This window comes from Aegilops tauschii, chromosome 5, assembly GCF_002575655.3.
Source record: "Aegilops tauschii subsp. strangulata cultivar AL8/78 chromosome 5, Aet v6.0, whole genome shotgun sequence".
NCBI classification, from domain to species: Eukaryota; Viridiplantae; Streptophyta; class Magnoliopsida; order Poales; family Poaceae; genus Aegilops; species Aegilops tauschii.
Window position 1 is genome coordinate 331703487 of NC_053039.3, and position 23017 is coordinate 331726503.

The following is a 23017-nucleotide window of genomic DNA, read 5'->3' on the forward strand; positions in this document are numbered from 1 at the left end:
TCACTTCCAACACACATCATCACCTCGCCCTTAACTAGTCTCTGTTTATTTTGCAACTCCCGTTTCGAGTTACTACTCTTAGCAACTGAACCAGTATCAAATACCGAGGGGTTGATATAAACACTAGTAAAGTACTCATCAATAACATGTATATCCAATATACCTTTGTTCACTATGCCATCCTTCTTATCTGCCAAGTATCTGGGGCAGTTCCACTTCCAGTGACCATTTCCTTTGCAGTAGAAGCACTCAGTTTCAGGCTTGGGTCTAGCTTTGGGCTTCTTCATGGGAGTGGCAACTTGCTTGCCATTCTTCTTGAAGTTCCCTTTCTTTCCCTTTGCCCTTTTCTTGAAACTAGTGGTTTTGTTAACCATCAACACTTGATGCTTCTCTTGATTTCTACCTTCGCCGATTTTAGCATTGCGAAGAGCTTGGGAATTCTTTTCGTTATCCCTTGCATATTATAGTTCATCACGAAGTTCTAGTAACTTGGTGACAGTGACTAGAGAACTTTGTCAATTAGTATCTTATCTGGAAGATTAACTCCAACTTGATTCAAGCAATTGTAGTACCCAAATAATCTGAGCACATGCTCACTGGTTGAGCTATTCTCCTCCATCTTGTAGGCAAAGTACTGTCAGAGGTCTCATACCTCTTGATACGGGCATGAGTATGAAATACCAATTTCAACTCTTGGAACATCTTATATGTTCCGTGGCGTTCAAAACGTTTTTGAAGTCCCGGTTTTAAGTCGTAAAGTATGGTGCACTAAACTATCAAGTAGTCATCATACCGAGCTTTGCCAAACGTTCATAACATCTGCATCTGCTCCTGCAATAGGTCCGTCACCTAGCGGTGCATCAAGGACATAATTCTTCTGTGCAGCAATGAGGATAATCCTCAGATCCCAGACCTAGTCCGTATCATTGCTACTATCATCTTTCAACATAGTTTTTCTCTAGGAACATATCGAAAATAAACGGGGAGCTACATCGCGAGCTATTGATCTACAACATAGTTATGCAAATACTATCAGGACTAAGTTCATGATAAATTAAAGTTCAATTAATCATATTACTTAAAACTCCCACTTAGATAGACATCCCTCTAATCATCTAAGTGATCACGTGATCCATATCAACTAAACCATGTCCGATCATCACGTGAGATGGAGTAGTTTTCAATGGTGAACATCACTATGTTGATCATATATACTATATGATTCACGCTCGACCTTTCGGTCTCAGTGTTCCGAGGCCATATCTGCATATGCTAGGCTCGTCAAGTTTAACCCGAGTATTCTGCGTGTGCAAAACTGGCTTGCACCCGTTGTATGTGAACGTAGAGCTTATCACACCCGATCATCACGTGGTGTCTCGGCACGACGAACTTTCGCAACGGTGCATACTCAGGGAGAACACTTGTACCTTGAAATTTAGTGAGAGATCATCTTATAATGCTACCGCCGAACTAAGCAAAATAAGATGCACAAAGGATAAACATCACATGCAATCAATATAAGTGATATGATATGGCCATCATCATCTTGTGCCTTTGATCTCCATCTCCAAAGCACCGTCATGATCACCACCGTCACCGGCACGACACCTTGATCTCCATCGTAGCATCGTTGTCGTCTCGCCAACTATTGCTTCTACGACTATCGCTACCGCTTAGTGATAAAGTAAAGCAATTACATGGCGATTGCATTTCATACAATAAAGCGACAACCATATGGCTCCTGCCAGTTGCCGATAACTCCGTTACAAAACATGATCATCTCATACAATAAAATTTAGCATCATGTCTTGACCATATCACATCATAACATGCCCTGCAAAAACAAGTTAGACCTCCTCTACTTTGTTGTTGCAAGTTTTACGAGGCTGCTACTGGTTGAGCAAGAACTGTTCTTACCTACACATCAAAACCACAACGATTTTTCGTCAAGTATGTGCTGTTTTAACCTTCAACAAGGACCGGGCGTAGCCACACTCGATTCAACTAAAGTTGGAGAAGCTGACACCCGCCAGCCACCTGTGTGCGAAGCACGTCGGTAGAACCAGTCTCGCGTAAGCGTACACGTAATGTCGGTCTGGGCCGCTTCATCCAACAATACCGCCGAGTCAAAGTATGGCATGCTGGTAAGCAGTATGACTATTATTGCCCACAACTCACTTGTGTTCTACTCGTGCATATAACATCTACGCATAAACCTGGCTCGGATGCCACTGTTGTGGAATGTAGTAATTTCAAAAATTTCCTACGCACACGCAAGATCATGGTGATACATAGCAACGAGAGGGGAGAGTGTTGTCCACGTACCCTCATAGACCGAAGGCAGAAGCGTTATGACAACGCGGTTGATGTAGTCGTACGTCTTCACAATCCACCGATCCTAGTACCGAACGTACGGCACCTCCGCGATCTGCACACGTTCAGCTCGGTGACGTCCCACGAACTCATGATCCAGCAGAGTGTCAAGGGAGAGCTTTGTCAGCAGGACGGCGTGATGACGGTGATGATGAAGCTACCGGCGTAGGGCTTTGCCTAAGCACTACGACGATATGACCGAGGTGGATTATGGTGGAGGGGGGCACCGCACACGGCTAAGAGATCAATGATCAACTTGTGTGTCTATGGGGTGCCCCCTTCCCCCGTATATAAAGGAGTGGAGGAGGGGGAGGGCCGGCCCTCTACTATGGAGTGCCCTGGGGAATCCTACTCCCACCGGGAGTAGGATTCCCCCTTTCCAAGTAGTAGGAGTAGGAGAGAAGGAAGGGGAAGAGAGAAGAGAAGGAAGGAGGGGGTGCCGCCTCTCCCCCCTAGTCCAATTCAGACTAGGCCTTGGGGGGCCGCAGCCTGCCCTAGGCTGCCCCTCTCTCTCCTCTAAAGCCCAATAAGGCCGATATACTCCCCAGGGGGTTCCGGTAACCCCCCGGTACTCCGGTTAATGCCCGAACTCACCCGGAACCATTTTGATGTCCAAACATAGTCATCCAATATATCGATCTTTATGTCTCGACCATTTCGAGACTCCTCGTCATGTCCGTGATCATATCCGAGACTCCGAACAACCTTCGGTACATCAAAACACATAAACCCATAATATCGATCGTCACCGAACGTTAAGCGTGCGGACCCTACGGGTTTGAGAACTATGTAGACATGACCGAGACACGTATCCGGTCAATAACCAATAGCGGAACCTGGATGCTCATATTGGCTCCCACATATTCTACGAAGATCTTTATCGGTCAAACCGCATAACAACATACGTTGTTCCCTTTATCATCGGTATGTTACTTGCCCGAGATTCGATCGTCGGTATCTCAATACCTAGTTCAATCTCGTTACCGGCAAGTCTCTTTACTCGTTATGTAATGCATCATCCCGCAACTAACTCATTAGTCACATTGCTTGCAAGGCTCATAGTGATGTGCATTACCGAGAGGGCCCAGATATACCTCTCCGACAATCGGAGTGACAAATCCTAATCTCGATCTATGCCAACTCAACAAATACCATCGGAGACACCTGTAGAGCACCTTTATAATCACCCAGTTACGTTGTGATGTTTGGTAGCACACAAAGTGTTCCTCCGGTATTCGGGAGTTGCATAATCTCATAGTCATAGGAACATGTATAAGTCATGAAGAAAGCAATAGCAATATACTAAACGATCAAGTGCTAAGCTAACGGAATGGGTCAAGTCAATCACATCATTCTCTAATTTTGTGATCCCGTTAATCAAATGACAACTCATGTCTATGGCTAGGAAACTTAACCATCTTTGATTCAACGAGCTAGTCAAGTAGAGGCATACTAGTGACACTCTGTTTGTCTATGTATTCACACATGTACTAAGTTTCTGGTTAATACAATTCTAGCATGAATAATAAACATTTATCATGATATAAGGAAATATAAATAACAACTTTATTATTGCCTCTAGGGCATATTTCCTTCATCATATAGGTTGCTCACCTAGTTGCATATCTAGACAACCTATTTGTTGCTAACCCTAATTTGTTAAGAGAAGTTAAAACATTGGTAGTTGCATATTCACCCCCCCCCCTCTAGTCAACCATATCGATCCTTCCACCCACCGGCCCATTTAATCCGCATGCGCGGTCAAGCCTGCATGTAAGCTGCCTCATCAGTCCTTTTTAATCGGAAGCTGTGGACCTCCATTTCCATCTACACACACTCACTTCCACCCATCCACTGCCTCTTCGAGCCCCGAAATCGAAACCCTAGCTCTCGGGCGCCGCTCCGCGCACGCTCCCGCCGGCCGCCTCCGCCATGGAAATGTGGAAGTGGATCCCCGCCAAGAAGGGAAGCACGACCATGAGGTGGGGTCCTCCTCCGTGTCGTTGGAAGCGCCGCCACGCACTCCATCCCGCCGCCGTCTCCATCTCGCCGCCCGCGACCGCCTTCTCCATCTCGCCGCCCGGTGCCGCTCTACGTATGTGGCCGTATGTGAAGGTGAGGTGTGCCAGCGGTATTAGGACACGTCCACCCCGCTGCCATGGTCGTACTCACACCTCCCGAATGGCTGGCACCTCAGCCCTGGGGCCTGGTGTTGGTGGGCAGTCCTGGACGTTGGACATCCATGATGCCCTCCACGCTGGAGATCGTGTCTGTCCCGGCATCGTGGCTGGGCGCCAAGAGGTGGTCACCCTCCCCGCCACGGCCACCAGTGTTGCAGGGGTCGCCGGTCCATCTTCGGAAGCCATCGCAGGGGCCACCTGCCCACCTGTGGCAACCATCATCGTACGTCGACCTCACCATGGACGATGAAGACGAGGACGGTGGCAACGGCATGAACTGAGACGGTCGGCATGATGGCGACGACCAATCTAGGGTTTCTTTTTAGATTTTATGAGTTTAAGTTTATTTTAAATGTTCGGCGGGAATTCATGGACTTTTTAATGTAACATATATTATCGTTTTAATTCGTTTTTATGTCTTTTCAATTAATTTTAAGAACCTCATCGTCCTAATAATGTCATGAGATGGTTGGTACGGATATGATCATTGATGTAGTTAGTCGATTGCTCATCTGGTCATATTCAGGATTTTTTTTCTCACCCACGCATAGCTTTGGTCCTACCCATGCAGAGGTCCAGTGTGTGGTCACTGCATTATGTATCTTTTTGATGCCCCATTTTGAGTCAATAAAATTCATCTTTTGTCGCAAAATAATACTCCCTCCGTTCTCAAATATAAGTTTTTTAGAGATTCCAACAAGGGACTATATACGGATCAAAATGAGTAGATCTACACTCTAAAATATGTCTATATACATTCGTATGTTGTAGTCTATTTAAAATCTCTAAAAATATTTATATTTAGAAATGGAGGGAGTAATAATATACAGGGTGTTCTAAGGGATACCGTTGGAAGGCCGATGTCCGGTTGAATTTTTGACATTTTTTTCAAGGGATGCGTCAATATTGACGCATCTAGAATATAGATAGAAGAGGCCAAGAAAGGCCAACCGTTTTACAAACCCTTTTACAACCCCATCCACGGCTATAAAAGCCTTAAATCCACATGCGGATTACTCACCCATGTTCTCCCTATCTACCATACAAATGACGGAACCCCGTTCTCGAAGAAGGCCGGCCGCTCTCCAATCTTGTGCCTCCAACTCGATCTTCACAAGCACTTCCTCAACCGATGGCAGGGCTCCATTGAACACTATGTCGTTCCGGTGTTTCCACAACTGCCAGAGCACGAGAGTAATAACAGTCCACATCTCCTTCCTCATATGGTTTTGCGGGCACAGATCTGTCCACCATTTCACGAGGCTTGCATCCAATGTTGGCATCCAGTCCGGTCTCCCCCATGTGCTTGTGATCTTGGTCCACACTTGCCTGGCGAAGACACACGTAAGCAACAGGTGATGTAAAGTCTCCGGAGCTTGATCACAAAAAAGGGCATGCCGGTGGGTGTGGCATCTGTCGGCGCTGCAACCGGTCCGCGGTCCAGCACCGATTCCGCATCGCCAGCCACGTGAAGAACTTGCACGCAGGCGGTGCCCGTGATTTTCAGACTTGGACGGCTCCGACCTTCTCTATTCTTCCCGCAAAGTGTGCGCGGTATGCCGACCGTACAGAGAAACTGCCCATGCTCTCCCATGTCCATGTGATTGTGTCTTCCACACCTTGCACCGGCTCGATGTTCTGAGTCATGTCTACCAAAGTGATGAACTCAAGTAATGCTTGTGTGCTCATATCCGGTGAGACATCTTGCCACCATCCGTCCGTGATCGCTTGACTGACCGTCTTTTTCTGTCCCGGCTTCTTGACCATGGCATATAGGTGCAGCATGGTATCCTCAATGCGACCGTCCCGGAGCCACCAGTCCGTCCAGAACCGCGCCGTGTTCCCGTCCCCAAGCGTGCATCTTGTGGCTGCTTTGTAGATGCTCATAGATTCTTCGGATACTTGCAAGTTAAGAGCACCCCATGGCCGGTTTGGCTCTGTCCTTTGCAACCACGACCACCTGGCTCTAAGTGTTGTGTTTAGCAGACGCAAGTTTGGCACGCCCAATCCACCAAACTCTTTTGGCGCACAAACTTGGTCCCAAGCGACGATGCAATGCCCGCCATGAACATCTCGCCTGCCCTTCCACAAGAATCCCCGACAGATTTTATTAGCGGCTGCGATGGTTTTGATAGGTAAGTCGAGCGGCATCATCGCATCCATTGGCATGGATGAAAGAGTAGTTCGCAGTAGCTCTAATCGTCCGGCTCGATAAATCAGCCTGGCTTGCCAGGCAGGAAGCCGGCCCGCCATCTTGTCAATCATGTACTGCAACTGGGCTGCAGAAACTTTCCGCAATGCAAGCGTAAGCCCGAGGTACCGGCAGGGCCAGTCCAAAACCTGGCACTCCATTTCAGTTGCAATTAGCTGGCACTGTTCCTCGGAGCATCTTATTGGGTGGGCGGAGCATTTGGGCAGATTGGTACGCAGACCCGTTGCGACACCAAAATCAAACAGCAGCGCTGCACACGCCCTAAGACTTTGCAAGTCCGGCTTGATGAACGTGATCACATCGTCATCGTAGATGGAGGTGCGCTGCTGGTAGCCTGTGGGTGCAAGAGGTGTTAGAAGACCGGTCTCTGAAGCTCGGTGTATGAGGTGTTGCAGGCTCTCCATAACTAGGACGAACAATAGGGGGGAGACCGGATCCCCTTGCCGCAACCCTTGCCGGTTGTAAATGATCTCACCCGGAATGCCATTGAGAAGAACTCTTGTGGAGGATGACGCAAGTAGCCCAGAGATCCATGCCGTCCACTTGGTACCGAACCCCATGTGTTGGAGAACTTCCAATAGAAAGGTCCAGTGCACCGTGTCAAATGCCTTTGTAATGTCGAGCTTTAGCATCACCGCCTCTTTCTTTGTTGCATGCAGCTTCCTAGCCAGACCTTGCACCATCATTTAGTTGTCATGTAGCCATCTCCCTTTTATGAATGCGCCTTGGTGAGCTCCGACCAGATCCGGCATGTCAGCAACCACCCTTGTGGCCAACACCTTGGCGACTAGCTTTGGGAAGCTATGTATCAAACTGATTGGCCTAAACTCACATATTTCCAGTGCAGCCGGTGTCTTGGGCAACAACGTTATGAATGCTTGGTTTATGGAAGTGAGACCACGGAAATCCATTCTTCCAAACGAGTGAAATGTTGCCATGACGTCTTCCTTTATGATCGGCCAACAGGTCAGATAGAAACGTGCCGGGAAGCCATCGGGTCCCGGCGCCTTGTCAAGCTCTTGTGCCCGCACAGCAGCCCACACCTCCTCCTCAGTGAATGCGATGTCAAGATGAGACATATCCTTACTAGGTAGCCCCAGCTCTTCAAGATTGAGCATGAATTCCCGGTCATATGAATCTCCAAGCAAGTTGGAGAAGAAAGCATCCACCGCTTCTGCCATGGTCTCATGATCTGTAGTGATTACGCCATCCACTTTGAGCTTTGTGATGAAGTTTTTCCGTCCCCTGTGACTTGCATGCGCATGGAAGAATTGCGTGCATGCATGACCTTCTTTTAGGTAGAGTATCCGGGACCTTTGTCTAGCGATCGTCCGCTCCAGTGATGCTAGACCCAGCAGCTTGTGCTTGAGTAACCTCCGCAAATCAATCTCAGCTTGCGTTAATGTTCGACTCTCCATGGCGACATCCAATCGCAGAATGACCTCGTTCGCAATGCGGATTTGTTGTTTGACACTCCCCACGTATTTGTTGCTCCAGCTGGCTAGTCGTTTACCTGTTGACTTCAACTTTGCCGCCAACCTCTTGTAAGGGTTTTGGATATATGGCTGGATATCCCAAGCTTGTCTGACCATGTCCTGGAAGCCATCAATCTTCGTCCAGAATGCCTCAAAATGGAACCGTCTTCCTCGCGTTAAGTTCGCCTCAAGGACCAAGTGGAGTGGGCAATGATCTGAAACATTTGTGCTGAGCGCCGAAAGGAATGCCGATGGATGCAGCTCCTCCCACTCCACCGAGACCAAAACTCTATCCAACTTCTCAAGCGTTGCCTCCATTCGTTCGTTTGACCATGTGTATCTACGGCCATTGAGGTATAATTCAGACATGTCCAAGTCACTGATGCATCTCCTGAATCTGCCCATCATTCGTCGGTTGATTCTATCGTTACTTTTGTCGGAAGGATCGGCAATTAGATTGAAATCTCTAGCGATCATCCAGGGGCCTGCATGTAAATCTCTGACTTCTTTGAGCTCATGGATGAAAGCCACCTTTTCGTTGTCCTCCTGGGGTCCGTAGACCCCTGTTATCCACCATCCAGTTGCGTCCTGGAACTGAACCTATGCCGTGACCGTGTTTGCCGTCGTGTGGGGGTTTGTGAGCTGCACGCATGCAGACTTGGCCGCCAATAAAACACCCCCACGCCTACCAATCGCCGGAACACAGAAAAACACATCGAAAGCTGGTCCGAGGCATTGCCGCACCACCGCCGGGTTCATGTCCTGAACCTTGGTCTCCTGCAAACACACCACACTCGTGCCCGAGCTCGAAATTATGTTATTTATTGCATTTCGTTTTGCCGGGTTGTTCACCCCGCGCACATTCCACACCACAATCACCTTGCTTGGATCAGCCATATGGAAGGCCTACCAGCGTACAACCCTGAGCTTATAGCCCTAGAGTGCTACGTCCTCCGTTGCCCTTCCTAGTGGTAGCACGTCCGCCTGCCAACCAAATAGGCCCACGATAGCAGCTATGTGTGACTGTTGTAATGGTCTTGAGAACAGTTGCATGTAAGCCTGCATGGCCTCGTCGCCAATCATCTCGCCTTCCCGGGCAATGCCAAGCTGCATCATAAGAGTGCGCTTCTGCGTCTTGATTGAGGCACCACTTGTTAAGCACCCATTTATCCTGAGGCTGCGCCGAACAGTTGAAGGTGGGGTCCTCCTTCGTCGCTTGTTTCTGACCACGTTGGGTCACGAGAGGACTGGCGTTATTCTCTTTCTGTACTGCGCCTGTAGCTGAGCAATGGAGCAGTCTATCGACCTTGTCTCCAATCCCTGATCCGCTGTTGATTCCGATCCCGAGAGAGAAACCAGGAAAGTGTCCAGCGCGTTGCACCTGCCGCCTGCCACGCTAGCTGTGTTCTGCTTGGACCAGCTGCTATCCCCACAATGGAGGGAATTAAGAGGAGTCCTTGTATGATTTGAATTTTGAAACGTCCCATCTCTATCCGGTGTCATCAGCAAGTGATTGCTTTCTGAGCATTTGTCAGGCGTGAGTAGCAGCCTTGCTTCGGTCGCTGCCTGATCGTTTCCGTCATTGTCCCACTACTAGGAAAAGGGCTATAGATGGAATGGCCACTAATGGCGCACTGTACATGTGGTGCGCCATTACTAAATACTAATGGCGCATCATGTGTCGGTGCGCCATTAGTGTGAAAATACTAATGGCGCACCACATCCACGGTGCGCCATTAGTAATTTTTTTTTTAATTTTTTCAAAACTACTAATGGCGCACCGTAGGATGGTGCGCCATTAGTAGTTCAACTAGTAATGGCGCACGGTCCCACGGTGCGCCATTAGTAATTATGTTTCAAATTTTTTTTCAAATGTTTTTTATTTTTATTTTTTAAACTACTAATGGCGCACCGTGGGACCGTGCGCCATTACTAGTTCAACTACTAATGGCGCACCACTCCCACGGTGCGCCATTACTAGTTGAACTACTAATGGCGCACCACTCACAGGTGCGCCATTAGTAATTTTGTTACAAATTTTGTTTCAATTTTTTTTTGAAAAACTACTAATGGCGCACGGTTGGGGTGGTGCGCCATTAGTAGTTCATAATTCAACTAGTAATGGCGCACCACCCCCACGGTGCGCCATTAGTAACTTGGCCCATTCCACCGAATACACCCCCTCCCCCGTGGACCGCCTTTTCAGTTTTTAAAAAAATAAAAGAAAATGATGGAAATGTCAAAAAAATAAAATAAAATAAGTTTCTCATGTGATATGTGGTCTAGTTGTTGGGAAAATTAACAAATATGAATTTCGACTTTATTTGCAAATGGAATTTCTTAAAATGGGCATAACTTTTGCATACGAACTCGGATGAAAAAGTTTTTTATATGAAAAATCATCTACTCGAAAATTTACATCCGAATTTAACGGGGGGAACCCCGTTAAACATTTTCAAAATCCTCAAAAACCTAACAGAAAAAAAGATACGGGGCTTTTAAGATCTGGAGAGGCAAAAAAATTCAAAAAAAATCAAACTTACTAATGGCGCACCTGCCCATGGTGCGCCATTACTATCTTCCCGCCTTCAAAATTCAAAATAAATCAAAAAAATAAAAAAAGTTACTAATGGCGCACCTGCCCATGGTGCGCCATTAGTATGCCGTATATATGGCTGGGCGTGTCCTCTCCTCCTTACCTCTTCATTCTTCTCCTCCACTCCACCTCTCCTTCACTTCATCTCCTCCTCCCTCCTCTCCGGTGAGCTCCTCCTCCCTCCTCTCCGGTGAGCTCCTACTCCCTCCTCTCCGGTGAGCTCCTCCTCCCTCCTCTTCGGTGAGCTCCTCCTCCCTCCTCTCCTCCCATCCCCTCATGGTTTCTCCTTCCTCCTCTCCGATGCTCCGGTGAACTCCTCTCCGGCGACCTCCTCCTCCTCTCCGGCGATGTAGGCGAGCACCTCTCCGGCGACCTCCTCCTCCTCCTCTCCGACGAACTCCTCTCCGGCAAAAGAACACGGCAAAAGAACGTACAAGATCCAAAAACAGGAACAAATTTTGAAATAATATCGTGCAAAAAAAGAGCAAAAAAAAAGAGCAAAAAATGGGAAAAAAATCGCGATCCAGATCCAAATTCAAAATTCAAAAATAGCAATGGCGCACGGTGGGGGTTAGACGGTGCGCCACTACTATTTTCCCGCCTTCAAAATTCAAAAATACTAATGGCGCACCGTGGCCTATACTAATGACGCACCAGTGGCCTATACTAATGGCGCAACATGGCATATACTAATGGCGCACCAGTGGTGCGCCATTAGTAAAATATACTAATGGCGTGGCACTAATGGCGCACCACTAATGCGCCATTAATGGCCAAATTAGGTGCGCCATTAGTAGGCCTTTTCCTAGTAGTGTCCTTATCTCCTGCCACAAAACTGTCACCAGTCTCTATCCTTGTCGGTCCGGCCTTGCCTGTAGCAAAAATAGGTGTGAGTATGCCAGGTGGGCTCCTCTCCTCTGGAAGCATCGAAGCAAGCGGCTCCCCATCCGCTCTGGTCAAAGGTGAGCTGGTGATCAGAAGCGGGACCTCCGTTCTTTCCATATCAGCCACACCCTGGGGCGACACATGATCCAGGGCCACCATGTGCGGGGCCTCTGCCCTTTCCACATCAGCCACGTCCTGGGGCTGTACGCATTCCGGTGCCGCCATCAGCGTAGCAGCCCGGTCACACTCCCGTACGCCGGCGACAGGGAGCGATCCGCCGTCCTCCACGCCGGCGGCAGCTGCGAACACTACTGCCTCCTCGGCTGTCCTCGTCGTGAGCATCTCAACCGCCAGCGAATTTTTGACATTTAAGAGTGTCCTTTTGATGCATAGCTTTGGAAATGCGTGAAGAGTGAGGCTCGAGTGAGCAAACCATGTCGACACCTCCTACCAAATAGGGGAAAATATCAGGTGCTACGGGAGCACCTAAGTTTAGGTGCTCCAAGAGCTTCTCGGCCATTGGATCTGAAATCCAACGGTCATCTACAGATGCGTTGGACCCGATTTACAATACCAAATTTCTGGGGGTGTTCTTTGAATAAAAGACTGAGCCCTCTCCTCGGCCTTCGGATCTCAAATTTAACGGTTGAAAAGCTCCTGGAGCACCTAATCCTAGCTGCTCCCGTAGCACCAGATATCCTCCCTACCAAATAGCACTAGAGCACTAGAAGTAGCCCCACTGTCGCAGTGTCTCAAGATCCCTAGATCACAATCCTACAAGCAACAAAAGGACAAGCTCTCGATCGCGGCATGCACGCATCAATCCAAGCTGCCAACTAAACCATGTAGATCGTGTGTTGTTAATTCAAGTGAGCTCCTAGTATATGGCGCACGGGGGCCAACTGCTCCATGCGCCATGAATCGTGCCGCGAGAGGGAAAAGCGAGAAGAAAATATTCCCATGTGGTCACACAGTGACGGCCGGCCCTGGCCTCATTTGCCCGGCCAGCTTGTGCCCGGCACACGCAAAGGCGAAGCACATATCCACAAGCCCTAGGCGTTAGGCTCCGCTCGTAGTTGGCCAGGTGGTCGCTCGATCTGATAGCTTTAATAATTTCGTATTTGATTTGTGATTGTCATGCGCGGCCAGCCCGTGTCTGAATTCTTTTCGGGGGCCAGGAGCATATACAGCCGGACTGCAAATCCGACCTCTCAAACGCCTATAAACATGTTCGGGGCGCATCCGGAGACCGTGAACAGTCACGTGTCAAATAATCCATTCTGCAACCAAATATCTCAAATCCATGCTATTGCATGCACGGTAAAACCTATTCTAACTGAAGCTCGCCCGGCTCCGCCGTGCCCATATTTGACAGTCAGCTGAGCTCTCTAGAGTGTTTGTCCGGTCTCCGGCAACGTAGAGTAGGGCATGGGACACGAGCCAGCTCACGGAACTCAAGGCGCCTCCGTCTCCCATGCCCTACTCTTCCCCATTGGAGTCCGGAACCTGGACGGTGCCGGTTGACGACAGATCGATGATGGATCCATCTTGAGACAGGTCGGCGCCATCCACCATGACGCGGTTGCGGCGCCTGGGCTGGTGCACCATACGGGGCGCCGCAGAATGCGACTCTGCCTCGGCAATGTCCACCGCCGCCTCCTGCGCTCGCCGCCTCGCCTGCGGGGACGCCACTCCATGTTTGCGTTGGACGACGCCCATCGTGCGTCCATCGCCCCGACGCGCCAAAGGAGGGGTTCCGCATCCACCACCGCATTCGGACGCCTGACGGACCGCACCGCATCCGGTGAGGCAGCGATGGCACACCTAGTGCCGCATCCATGTGCCATATGGTCGGACCCAATGGATTCCCGACGGAAGGAGTCCAAGAGCTGCCGTCGGGCTGCCTCCTCCCAGGAGAGGCGGAGCGCAAGCCAGATGGTCATCTCCTCCTCGGGCCCGCGTGGGATGAGCTCGGAGTCGACGGATTTGAAGGTGTAGGACTCGGATCCGCTATCCGCCATACCGGAGAAGGCCGGAGATCACCGGACGGGAGCTTGGGTGGTAGATAGGAGTGGAGAGGAGTGGAGTGAAGTGGTTAGGGCTTGGTCCGGCGCGCAGATGGGGAAGAATATATGTGGGGTTGGGTGGGCCAGCAAGGGCCGGGTCCAACGTGTCGGACGTGTCCGGTCGCACCCGGACGCTCCATATTAGTCCTACATTTAGACTGGATATGAGGATGTCGGTCAGTCCGCGTGTTTGAGGCTCGTTTGAGACGACTGTCTGAATCGTTTTTTTTTAACCGGTCACTGATCGGACGGTCCGCTCGGACGTTTAAGACAGATTTGGGGCGTCCGATTGTAGATGCTCCAATCAACACGTAAAAATGGCAGGACATGGCCCGTGAGCAAGGCATGTCAACATGCAAAAGAAGCCGGCGAGGACGGTAACAGTTTCTGCATTCAGATCGTGGTAATTAACCGAGACGCAAAGCGATGAAGTCTCACCAAGAACTCGATCGTCACGCATGGCGCTGGAATATGCAAGGCGACAGTGGCGAGTGGGCGTCAACGTTCGATGGTGTGCTACGGTGACTGACATCTCCAAAGCCGCTTTGGAGCCGAGCACCTCCAAACCATCTTTATTGTTTCCAGGTCAGCCTCGCTTGTCCGTTTGTTTTGTTGTCTTGCTCTTTTCCCTCCCAAAGGAGGCAGTGGGCAGGTCTGGTCACCTCATCGAGATAAAGAAGGTGCAGGACAAGGGCATGAAGGCGTGTGGAAGCCACACTCCCCTACTGGCCTAGATCAGCTCTCTGCTCTGGTCTGGTGCCCCCTCGCCACCTAGCACCTACCCCACCCAATAATGCAACCTGATCTTCAACCCCTTTTCCTCTTCGATCTGGGGTTTGATTTTGATTTCTCTTGCACTGGCTGTTCCATTCATTCTTGGTCCCTGGTTCCCTCAAGCATAAATGGAGACAAAATAAATGGAATATTATAAGATGGCTTATCTATAGAATTGTGATCAGTTGTGATCTGTGAACGTATAAGACCTGATGCTTAACATGCATCACTGATCACACAACCATGGCGCCTGTTTTTTCTAATTGCAAGGTGTAGACCGGGGAGCCCTACATGACTAACCAAATTAGGATAGCCACCGAATACCACTTGCATTTGTTCATTCATATCCGTGACCTAGACATTTGTCTCTAGCTTCCCCCATGACCTGCACACCAAACAACACCTTGGCGAGCTGATTACAGAGTGCTTTTGACTAGTCGTATTATGGTAAATCCAGTAGCAACAGGACTAATCAGGCCGGCCTGTGGCAGCCACACGCAAGGCTAAGGACCGGGACATATGAAAGATGAACTACAACAACCGCGCACAGCGAGCCTATTTTGAAATTTCAGGTCGCAAGGTTGCTGTTGATTGAACTTTTTTAGTACCTTGGCTTTTGCACATGTTGTCTCCTCTTATTGTCATCGAATGCCCATGTTATTCTTCAAAATAGTATAAGGCCGCTCGATTGATTGCCTATCTATAGCTATCTTGCCTCATGTATCATTCCTTGGTAGAATTGGATGAGCTTGATGTGATCTGTGAACCGAGCATTTTTGGCACCTTTCGCAATTTGCACAAATGAAATGTAAAACACAAACCTAACCAACAAAGAAGATCTTACGGATGCTAACCAAATTATGTTACAAAACACACGTGTTTCTTAGCAAGGATATGGCTGATCGTCGATCACTGTGTTCATCAGTTCATGTTTTTTTCCTCCTTCTAGGCATAAATTTGGTCACTTCGCTCCTTGCGAACATGCTCTTTTGTGTTTGTATGAATCATAGTTATGCAGAGTCGGGGTGTGTGCTCATTGTGCTTCTATCCACTTGATATTACATTAAGATTAAGTAAAAGTGCTCATTATCCAGAAAAACTAAGCCTTGAGGGAGACCCATCTAGAACCCTAAGTGCTTGCCTAGATACAAAGTAATAGCAATTAGTTTAGCAAAACTTGTTTAACAAGATTTTTGGAATAATTAGTTTTGTTAGCAATTATGTTAAGGACATGCGTAGAGATGGTTGGATGAGGAAGTGGCTTCGATGAAGATACACGCCATGTTGGTAGGGCTTGACCATCTAGCAGCTAGTTGGAGCAGCGGCTTTGAACCCATGATTGGTGAATTGTGGTTTTACAGTGACCGGTTGGAGTAGTGCTGACTGCAGGCGGCCTACCCAACCCACCACCAGCATCCGCCCCTCCCTTGCAGCCATCAACATGAGGCAATGCTCCAAAGGAGGAGTTCTGAACAGTCCCTCTGTAAGTTATGGGTGGTCTTGATGGTGGGCAACGATGACGCTCAACATCTCATTCGCAAGTGCATCAATGTCGTGCTAACAAGTGAATCAAGTTCAGCGGTGCCCCCCCCCCCCCCCCCCCCCTCGTCGATTAGTAGGTAGAGGCTTGTCGTGAGAGATGGAGAATCACATATTTATTTTATATCTGGCTTCGACCTTTCCTATGAGTTTAACACCCGAGAGGAGTTCCAATGGCGGCAAGCTCCAAGGGCACAATGCTAGGTTCGGTAGGTATCATGAGTGTCGTTGTTCATAGAGGATCCAGTGATGTCATGGTGACTTGACAATTTTCTCATGTCTATGGGGAAAAAGCCAGGATCCATACTTCACTAGCTAGACCCGACAACGATGTACGTGCATATATTCTTGTTGGAGGTGGTGTCTTCGTGTCGATACTATGGCCTTTATTAATTGGACATGAAAATATGGGTTGCACCCTATAGGATGAAAATTCTTGATATGACCTTAATCAGTTCGATCACAACCAGGTGCACGTTCAGAGTCTCTCTCTTGAAACCATTGGTGCGGAAGAATGGCCACTTAGTTTGTGGTGTTGATGCCATATTTCGTATGGATGTTGTTGACATCAACCACTTCATATGCTCTACTTGTATTGAATTGTGGTCATATGCATCGTCTAGATGCAGATGTCTAGAAATATGTTCATGCATTACAAAAACAAAAACATAAATAGTACAAAGTCTAGACTACGAGATATATTGATTATCGAATGTTCGCTTGCTAGAAAATTCGTAGATTAAATTCCCTTGGCCTAGGAGAAGAGGTATTCATCTGTGTTGCCAAGTGCATGCCAAGTCAACAAATTTTTTAGAGGAGTTGGTTGAGGTTGAAAGTTGAAACCCCAGCTCCCCAAGATGCTCTTCCAGTTCTTCCAAAAGGCATTAACCATTTCACTAGAGTACATACATGCGCTATATGAATAAAGTATGGGAAACCAAGAATAATTATAGGACGGTTCAATTCAGGCCATCCCTCCGTGGGAGAGTAACAGGACAACAAGCTCAATTTGGAGTTTGCTGGATCTATGCGTTGATGCACTGTATTTTAGTTTCTCAAGCGCATCACGGCACGTGGAGCCAGACCACTTGACACCCTTGTCAATCAAGGCAACGGATGATTCAAACTTCAAATCAGTCTCAGCCTACTGGAGCCCAGCCGCACCATCCAAAAGGCGGCTCGTAAAACCCAAACACGGGCGGGAAACTTTACCCTGATCCGTCGTAATTTTTGGGGAGATTTTCCCAACCGAAAGTTAGGCTACTTTTCCGCAAGTTGGCGTGGGGGGAGCTGCTCACCGCAGTGCGCCGCTGGGCGCGCGTGGCGCGTGCGGCGGCGGTCGCTAGCGGCTCCTGCTTTTCTGTGCCGCCTTTTGTCATCGAGGCTCGTGGCGGGCACACGACAACTGCCTGCGTGTCACGGCCGCGCCCACGCGTCCACCGATGGCGACCGGCGGCGTCTATCCCCACCCTCTTGGACGCACATGGACGCCTGGATATTTGCATGTGGTTGCCTCGGCCGCCTTTTGTTGTGTGTGTGTGCGCTTAATCTGCGTTGATCGATCGTGATTCATGAAGCACTTTTTGTTAATTATTGCAGGCTGATGGGAATCCATGGACCTGTTCTGCTGAAGTTCCTGTGATCGCTCCAAGTTAGCAGATGGGATCATCAACTTTTGTGCAGCGGTATAAACTGTAAAAAAAAGTGCAGCAAGCTCATCCCACTGTAAAAAAAAAAAGCGATGTGAGTGTAGCTCGATGCCATCTCTATGCCTCCACCTCAGCGGAGTAAACTTGTTTAAACCCATGAGCTTGTAAAAGCAGCGGCACGGAAGTCGTCGATGTAGAGCAGGAGACGACAACGGCCGCGATTTGTAAATCATCCCGGAGAAGAAAACGCCGAAAAATGCATGTAGAAACTCCGGAATCCACTAAAGCCGGTCGAATTTAGACGGATCCACTAAAAACCAAAACCGCCTAGATCCCAGAAGACCCGTCGGAAACATAGGTCCACACGCCCTCAGCCCGGGGAAAGGGCCGGAAGGACATTATTACTACACTAGGATAGCATGCCCCAAACCAGACATGAAGACTCCTTAAAGAAAACCCGAGACAAACGCTCATGCTACTGCACGCTGATATCGAGCTCACCTCTGCCCAAGACCATGCACCGACACTCTCTTCTCTGGTGACTGAGCCAGGCCGCACGGCTATCGAAGATCGCTGCGTTGGATCACCAGCGCCGCTGTCAACCATCGCCTGCCGAAGACCGCAGCTCACCATTCATCTCCGCCGACCCACAACAGCCCACCAACAGCTCCATAGTAGCCCCCCCCCCCCCCCCCCAAATCAGCAACGCCCCCGTCGGCATCAACGCCGCACAGACTTTTCCTAGTGAAGCACCCTGGCGACGACGAGAGAGGAAGAAGATGGTGTGTGTGTGTGTGTGTGTGTGTGGGGGGGGGGGGGGGGGGTTGTCACTTGCCTCAACCCTCTCTCGCAAGGCGTTGCGGCACTGGTTGTGCTAGTTCATATTCCTGCATTTTACAAATCCTTTGAATCAAAGATGCCCTAAAAGTTGGACGTGCAATAACGATCGTTGTCTCCTCCTTTGAGTTTATGCAAACAATACAACTTGGCATGAGATGGATCCGTGGTTCCATGGTAGATTGGTCTCAGCAAATAATAAAGTGAAGTACGGACGCATAAAAACAGAATCAGACATACTCACCACACATTCACATAGTACCTCGCGTGCCCAAATCCCAAGATTGCCCCGACTTCCCATGTCCAAACAGGACATTTCACCCGGCCTCCAACCCCTATAAATCCCCCCTCCCAGCTCTGTCCACTTCGCCTACACCAAAACCCACCCTTGTCATCGCAGATCACGAGCTAGCTAACTGAGCGCAGGAAATAGTTAAGCACACCAGCTCGCTCGTAAGCACGCTCCCACGCCGACCGGCAAGATGGTGAAGCCTGTGCAGGACGAGGAGAACCAGAGGCTGCTCCTCGACGACCACAAGGAGAAGCACTTCACCTCCGGCGAGGTGGTCCGGGACATCATCATCGGCGTCTCCGACGGCCTCACCGTGCCCTTCGCCCTCGCCGCCGGCCTGTCCGGCGCCGACGCGTCTTCCTCGCTCGTGCTCACCGCCGGGCTCGCCGAGGTCGCCGCCGGCGCCATCTCCATGGGGCTCGGAGGGTAAGGAGAGAGATCAAAATCTCCTTGATTTTCTGGGTATATGTTTGCTCTGATTAATGTCGTTTGTTACTCCTCCGGCCAGCTATTGCTTTCCTGAACATGCCGCATGCATGCTGCTGGCTTGCTGGATGCTTGATTAGCCAATTCTGGATTTGTATGCAAAGGCTTAATTATTTCTGAAACAGAGATTAGTGAGAGTAGCTTGCTGTTATTGATGCCAAGAATGGAAAGTAGGGGAATGCTTAATAACGTCCACTAACCAAAAATTGGAGAACTTTGTCGCACAGACGAATGTTTTTTGATGAGTACCAGCTAATTTTTATACTCCTACAGTGTTAAGTACCTTCCTACATTGTTCACTAAGTTGGGTCATTTATTGTCCAGAGTCTGGACAACCACTTACCTAGGATTTCTGTAGTTTTCCTTTGTGTCAGCAACAGCTAGGAGTACAAAACAATACTTCCTCCGTGACAAATGCAGGACCTATTTTATGCCCTATGCAAAACCAAAAACAAAACTGTTCCATGCCCGATCTTTGCACGACATGTAAATCCAGCGGCTAGTGCCCTTTTCAGCCATACGCATGTCCGGCTGGATTTAATCTTCATGTGTGAATTGTGTATTTATTAAGAAAAAAGACGGTAAGTGAGGCCCCATAGTAGTTGGTGTAACAAACCCAAGTTACAGGTACCATGCCTTAAATCTGAGTAGGTGGAAAGGCAGCAACCCCTTTCCACCAATATGTTGTGCGTTAGTCTGTGAATCATGCAGATTTTGTCGTGTGCATAGCATGACTCAATCAAAAATGTACAATTATATGCTAGACTCCTAGTGATCCCAAAATGCAATACTGTTCACCCACACTAAGCGCACCTGCACACACACGTGCATAGGAATTTGACCGGAGTACATTAGAAATAGGGATTATTTTCACACATGAATTACTCAAAAAAAATTTGCCAGTTTTTCGTTGATGTATATATGGAATATTCACCAAACGAATAACAAAGTTCTGGAGCAAAATATTCGTTATTTTCAGAGTTTATAGTTTCTCCCTGTTTCACAATTTCAAGCACTACTATTTTTTAGAAAATCGCAAGCACTAATTTTTTTTAGCAAAAGGACTAATTACTAAAACGGGCCGAAGTGATGTCTATATTTAACCCAGCCCAAAGCGGGCCAACTTCTGCTGGGCCGTACCAAACGGAATTAACGCAGTAAAAGCCTACGGCTAATGTGGGCTCGCACTCTTGTCAGGTACCTCGCCGCTAAGAGCGACGCCGACCACTACTACCGGGAGCTGCAGCGCGAGCAGGACGAGATCGACACCGTCCCGGACACAGGTCACTCTCTCACTTGACACTCTTTATTCATCTAAAAAAACTTGACACTCTCTATCGATTCTAATCTAATCTAAGTATCTAACGGCTGAGATGCATTTCTTTGAGCAGAGGCCGCAGAGATCGCGGACATACTCTCTGAGTACGGGCTGGGCCCCGAGGAGTACGGGCCGGTCGTGACCTCCCTCCGCAACAACCCAAAGGCCTGGCTCGAGTTCATGATGAAGTAATCAAATCAGTCAAGCTTAACAAACCCACTCATTTTTTTTTCTAATTAATCTAACCATGTGACTGATCACGGCGGAACTTTGGCGCACGCAGGTTCGAGCTGGGGCTGGAGAAGCCGGACCCGCGGCGCGCGCTGACGAGCGCGGCGACGATCGCGCTGGCCTACGTCGTCGGCGGCATGGTGCCGCTCTCCCCCTACATGTTCGTGGCGTCGGTCGACAGCGCCATGATGACCTCCGTCGTGGTCACCCTCGCCGCGCTGCTTTTCTTCGGCTACGTCAAGGGCCGCTTCACTGGGAACCGCCCGTTCCTCAGCGCCATCCAGACCGCCATCATCGGCGCGCTCGCCTCCTCCGCCGCCTACGGCATGGCCAAGGCCGTGCAGGCCATCTGATCGAGCTCGAGCCGCGCCGCGCCGCGCCCGGGGGACGGCTAAGTACCAAGAAAAATAAATACAGCAAGCTACCTACCTGTGTATGTATGATCAAGCGTTGCCGTAGTCGAGTGGTAGCTGTACGTGCAGACTCTAGCGTTCGATCTGGTAAGTGTACTGGTGGCCCAAGTGTACTGATGTGCACCGTTTGTTTTGTTTTCTGTTTGTGTACTGGTAGCCCAAAGTGTACTGCAGTATGTTAGTAGTGTATTTGGGTGTACTTGTTTTTTCTTGCCATCTGTCGCGTTAGGTAAGTATACTATTTGTAAGGCAAGTTGCGTTTATTTGGGTGCGGTGGTAATCTGATGGGCTTTGAATCAGCTGGCAAATGAGTCTTGCGAATCCTCTAAGCAGAGGCCCATATAACTCTTCTGAAGTGAGTTTCGTTTCTGAATTCGTCGCCACATTGTCGGAAAAAAATATTTCTGTGAAGTAGTAAGAGATAGTGACGTCCTCTCACAAATTAAAATTAAAAATAAAGAGATAGTGACATACCACATTATCTTGGCAACGACGACGAGGCAGCCAGCAACTCTGTTTCACGAAAGCAACCACAAGAAATATCGCACTCTTGAAAACAATATAAAACCGGAAGACCGGAGTGAGGTAGTTCTTATCAAGTCAATAGCAACATAAAAACAGTGCACATCCCCGCTAAAAGAAGACAGTGCGCAGTGTAAAAAACAGAATTATGACATTTCTGAACAAGCATATCAACATAAACTTGTGAAAATAGCTGACACAACAAACAATTGGTCTAGACCAAATACATTGATAGTAGCATTAGTGCGGCCTTTGCAGTTATGGATTGGTGATTCAGGGGTTCTATTGTTTAAGATTAAAGAAGCCGATATTAATTCTTCTGGAACTTCTATTTAAGAACAGATTAGCCATATTCATCTTCTCGAGTCTCTAGGTTCTTTTCTGATTACTGATTAATGATGGGTTGCCTTCATCTTTCAAATCTGAAAGTAAAAAGTCTCATATCATAACCGTCCCAAACAACACAAAGAGGAACATCATACTCATTGCAAATGACAGAAAGTTTCCAAATATTGAATGGCAAGGCTACTAGGCTAGAACTTTCTTGCAGTGGTATCACACTTGGTTTCACTCTCTTCTTCCACTTTCCAAGTGATGACTGGATCCATGGTATATGTAATTAGTAAAGATTAAAGAACAGTCATGATATTTTAATGTAAACTGGAGATTTGATCTCAACCTCTCAGGTTCACCAAGGGGCATCTACAAAAAGGTTATACCAAGGGCCGCTATCAATGGGGCCGAGTGGTTTCCTTTCATGGCAAAGGGAGATTTGATGTCGTTGTACTGTATATCTAATTTCACGGCTCTAAGTGACCGCGACTAGCTTGAAGCCTTAATTAACAACGAGATCTCGTTGGTGCACTTACGGATGAATTTCCTCTGCATAGTTCATATGTTTCTTTGGCATGTAGGTCCAACCAGCTGAGATTACATAATTGATAGCTATGCTTATTGTTAATGAAATTCAAAAGAACCCGTAAAATAAAATATCGTGTACAGATATCATTTTCTGTTGCAACCATGGCATAATTAAGAGGGAAATCTACTTCAAGGTGACAAAACTAGTCATGTTCATATGATGCCTGTAAAGCCTATTGCATTATAAAATGGAATGCTACATTAAACTGCAAAATTCCCCTTTCCTCGGCCAATGGAATGCCTAGATA

The 23017-nt window shown here is 48.4% G+C and overlaps 1 protein-coding gene across 1 annotated transcript; it reads left to right on the forward strand.

Annotated features, from left to right (window-relative positions):
* The first annotated feature begins 18941 nt into the window (after positions 1 to 18941).
* Positions 18942 to 21625, forward strand: LOC109778568 (vacuolar iron transporter 2). Its single transcript, XM_020337136.4, has 4 exons — positions 18942 to 19304; positions 20562 to 20647; positions 20756 to 20870; positions 20966 to 21625. The coding sequence occupies exons 1-4, from the start codon at positions 19069 to 19071 to the stop codon at positions 21264 to 21266; spliced, it is 738 nt and encodes a 245-aa protein (XP_020192725.1). The 5' UTR covers positions 18942 to 19068; the 3' UTR covers positions 21267 to 21625.
* Positions 21626 to 23017: the final 1392 nt, after the last annotated feature.

Coding starts and splice junctions, on each gene's coding strand:
- LOC109778568 (XM_020337136.4), top strand. CDS start 19,069: ATGGTGAAGCCTGTGCAGGACGAGGAGAACCAGAGGCTGCTCCTCGAC. Junction 19,305..20,561: donor ATCTCCATGGGGCTCGGAGG/GTAAGGAGAGAG, acceptor CACTCTTGTCAG/GTACCTCGCCGCTAAGAGCG. Junction 20,648..20,755: donor CGACACCGTCCCGGACACAG/GTCACTCTCTCA, acceptor TTCTTTGAGCAG/AGGCCGCAGAGATCGCGGAC.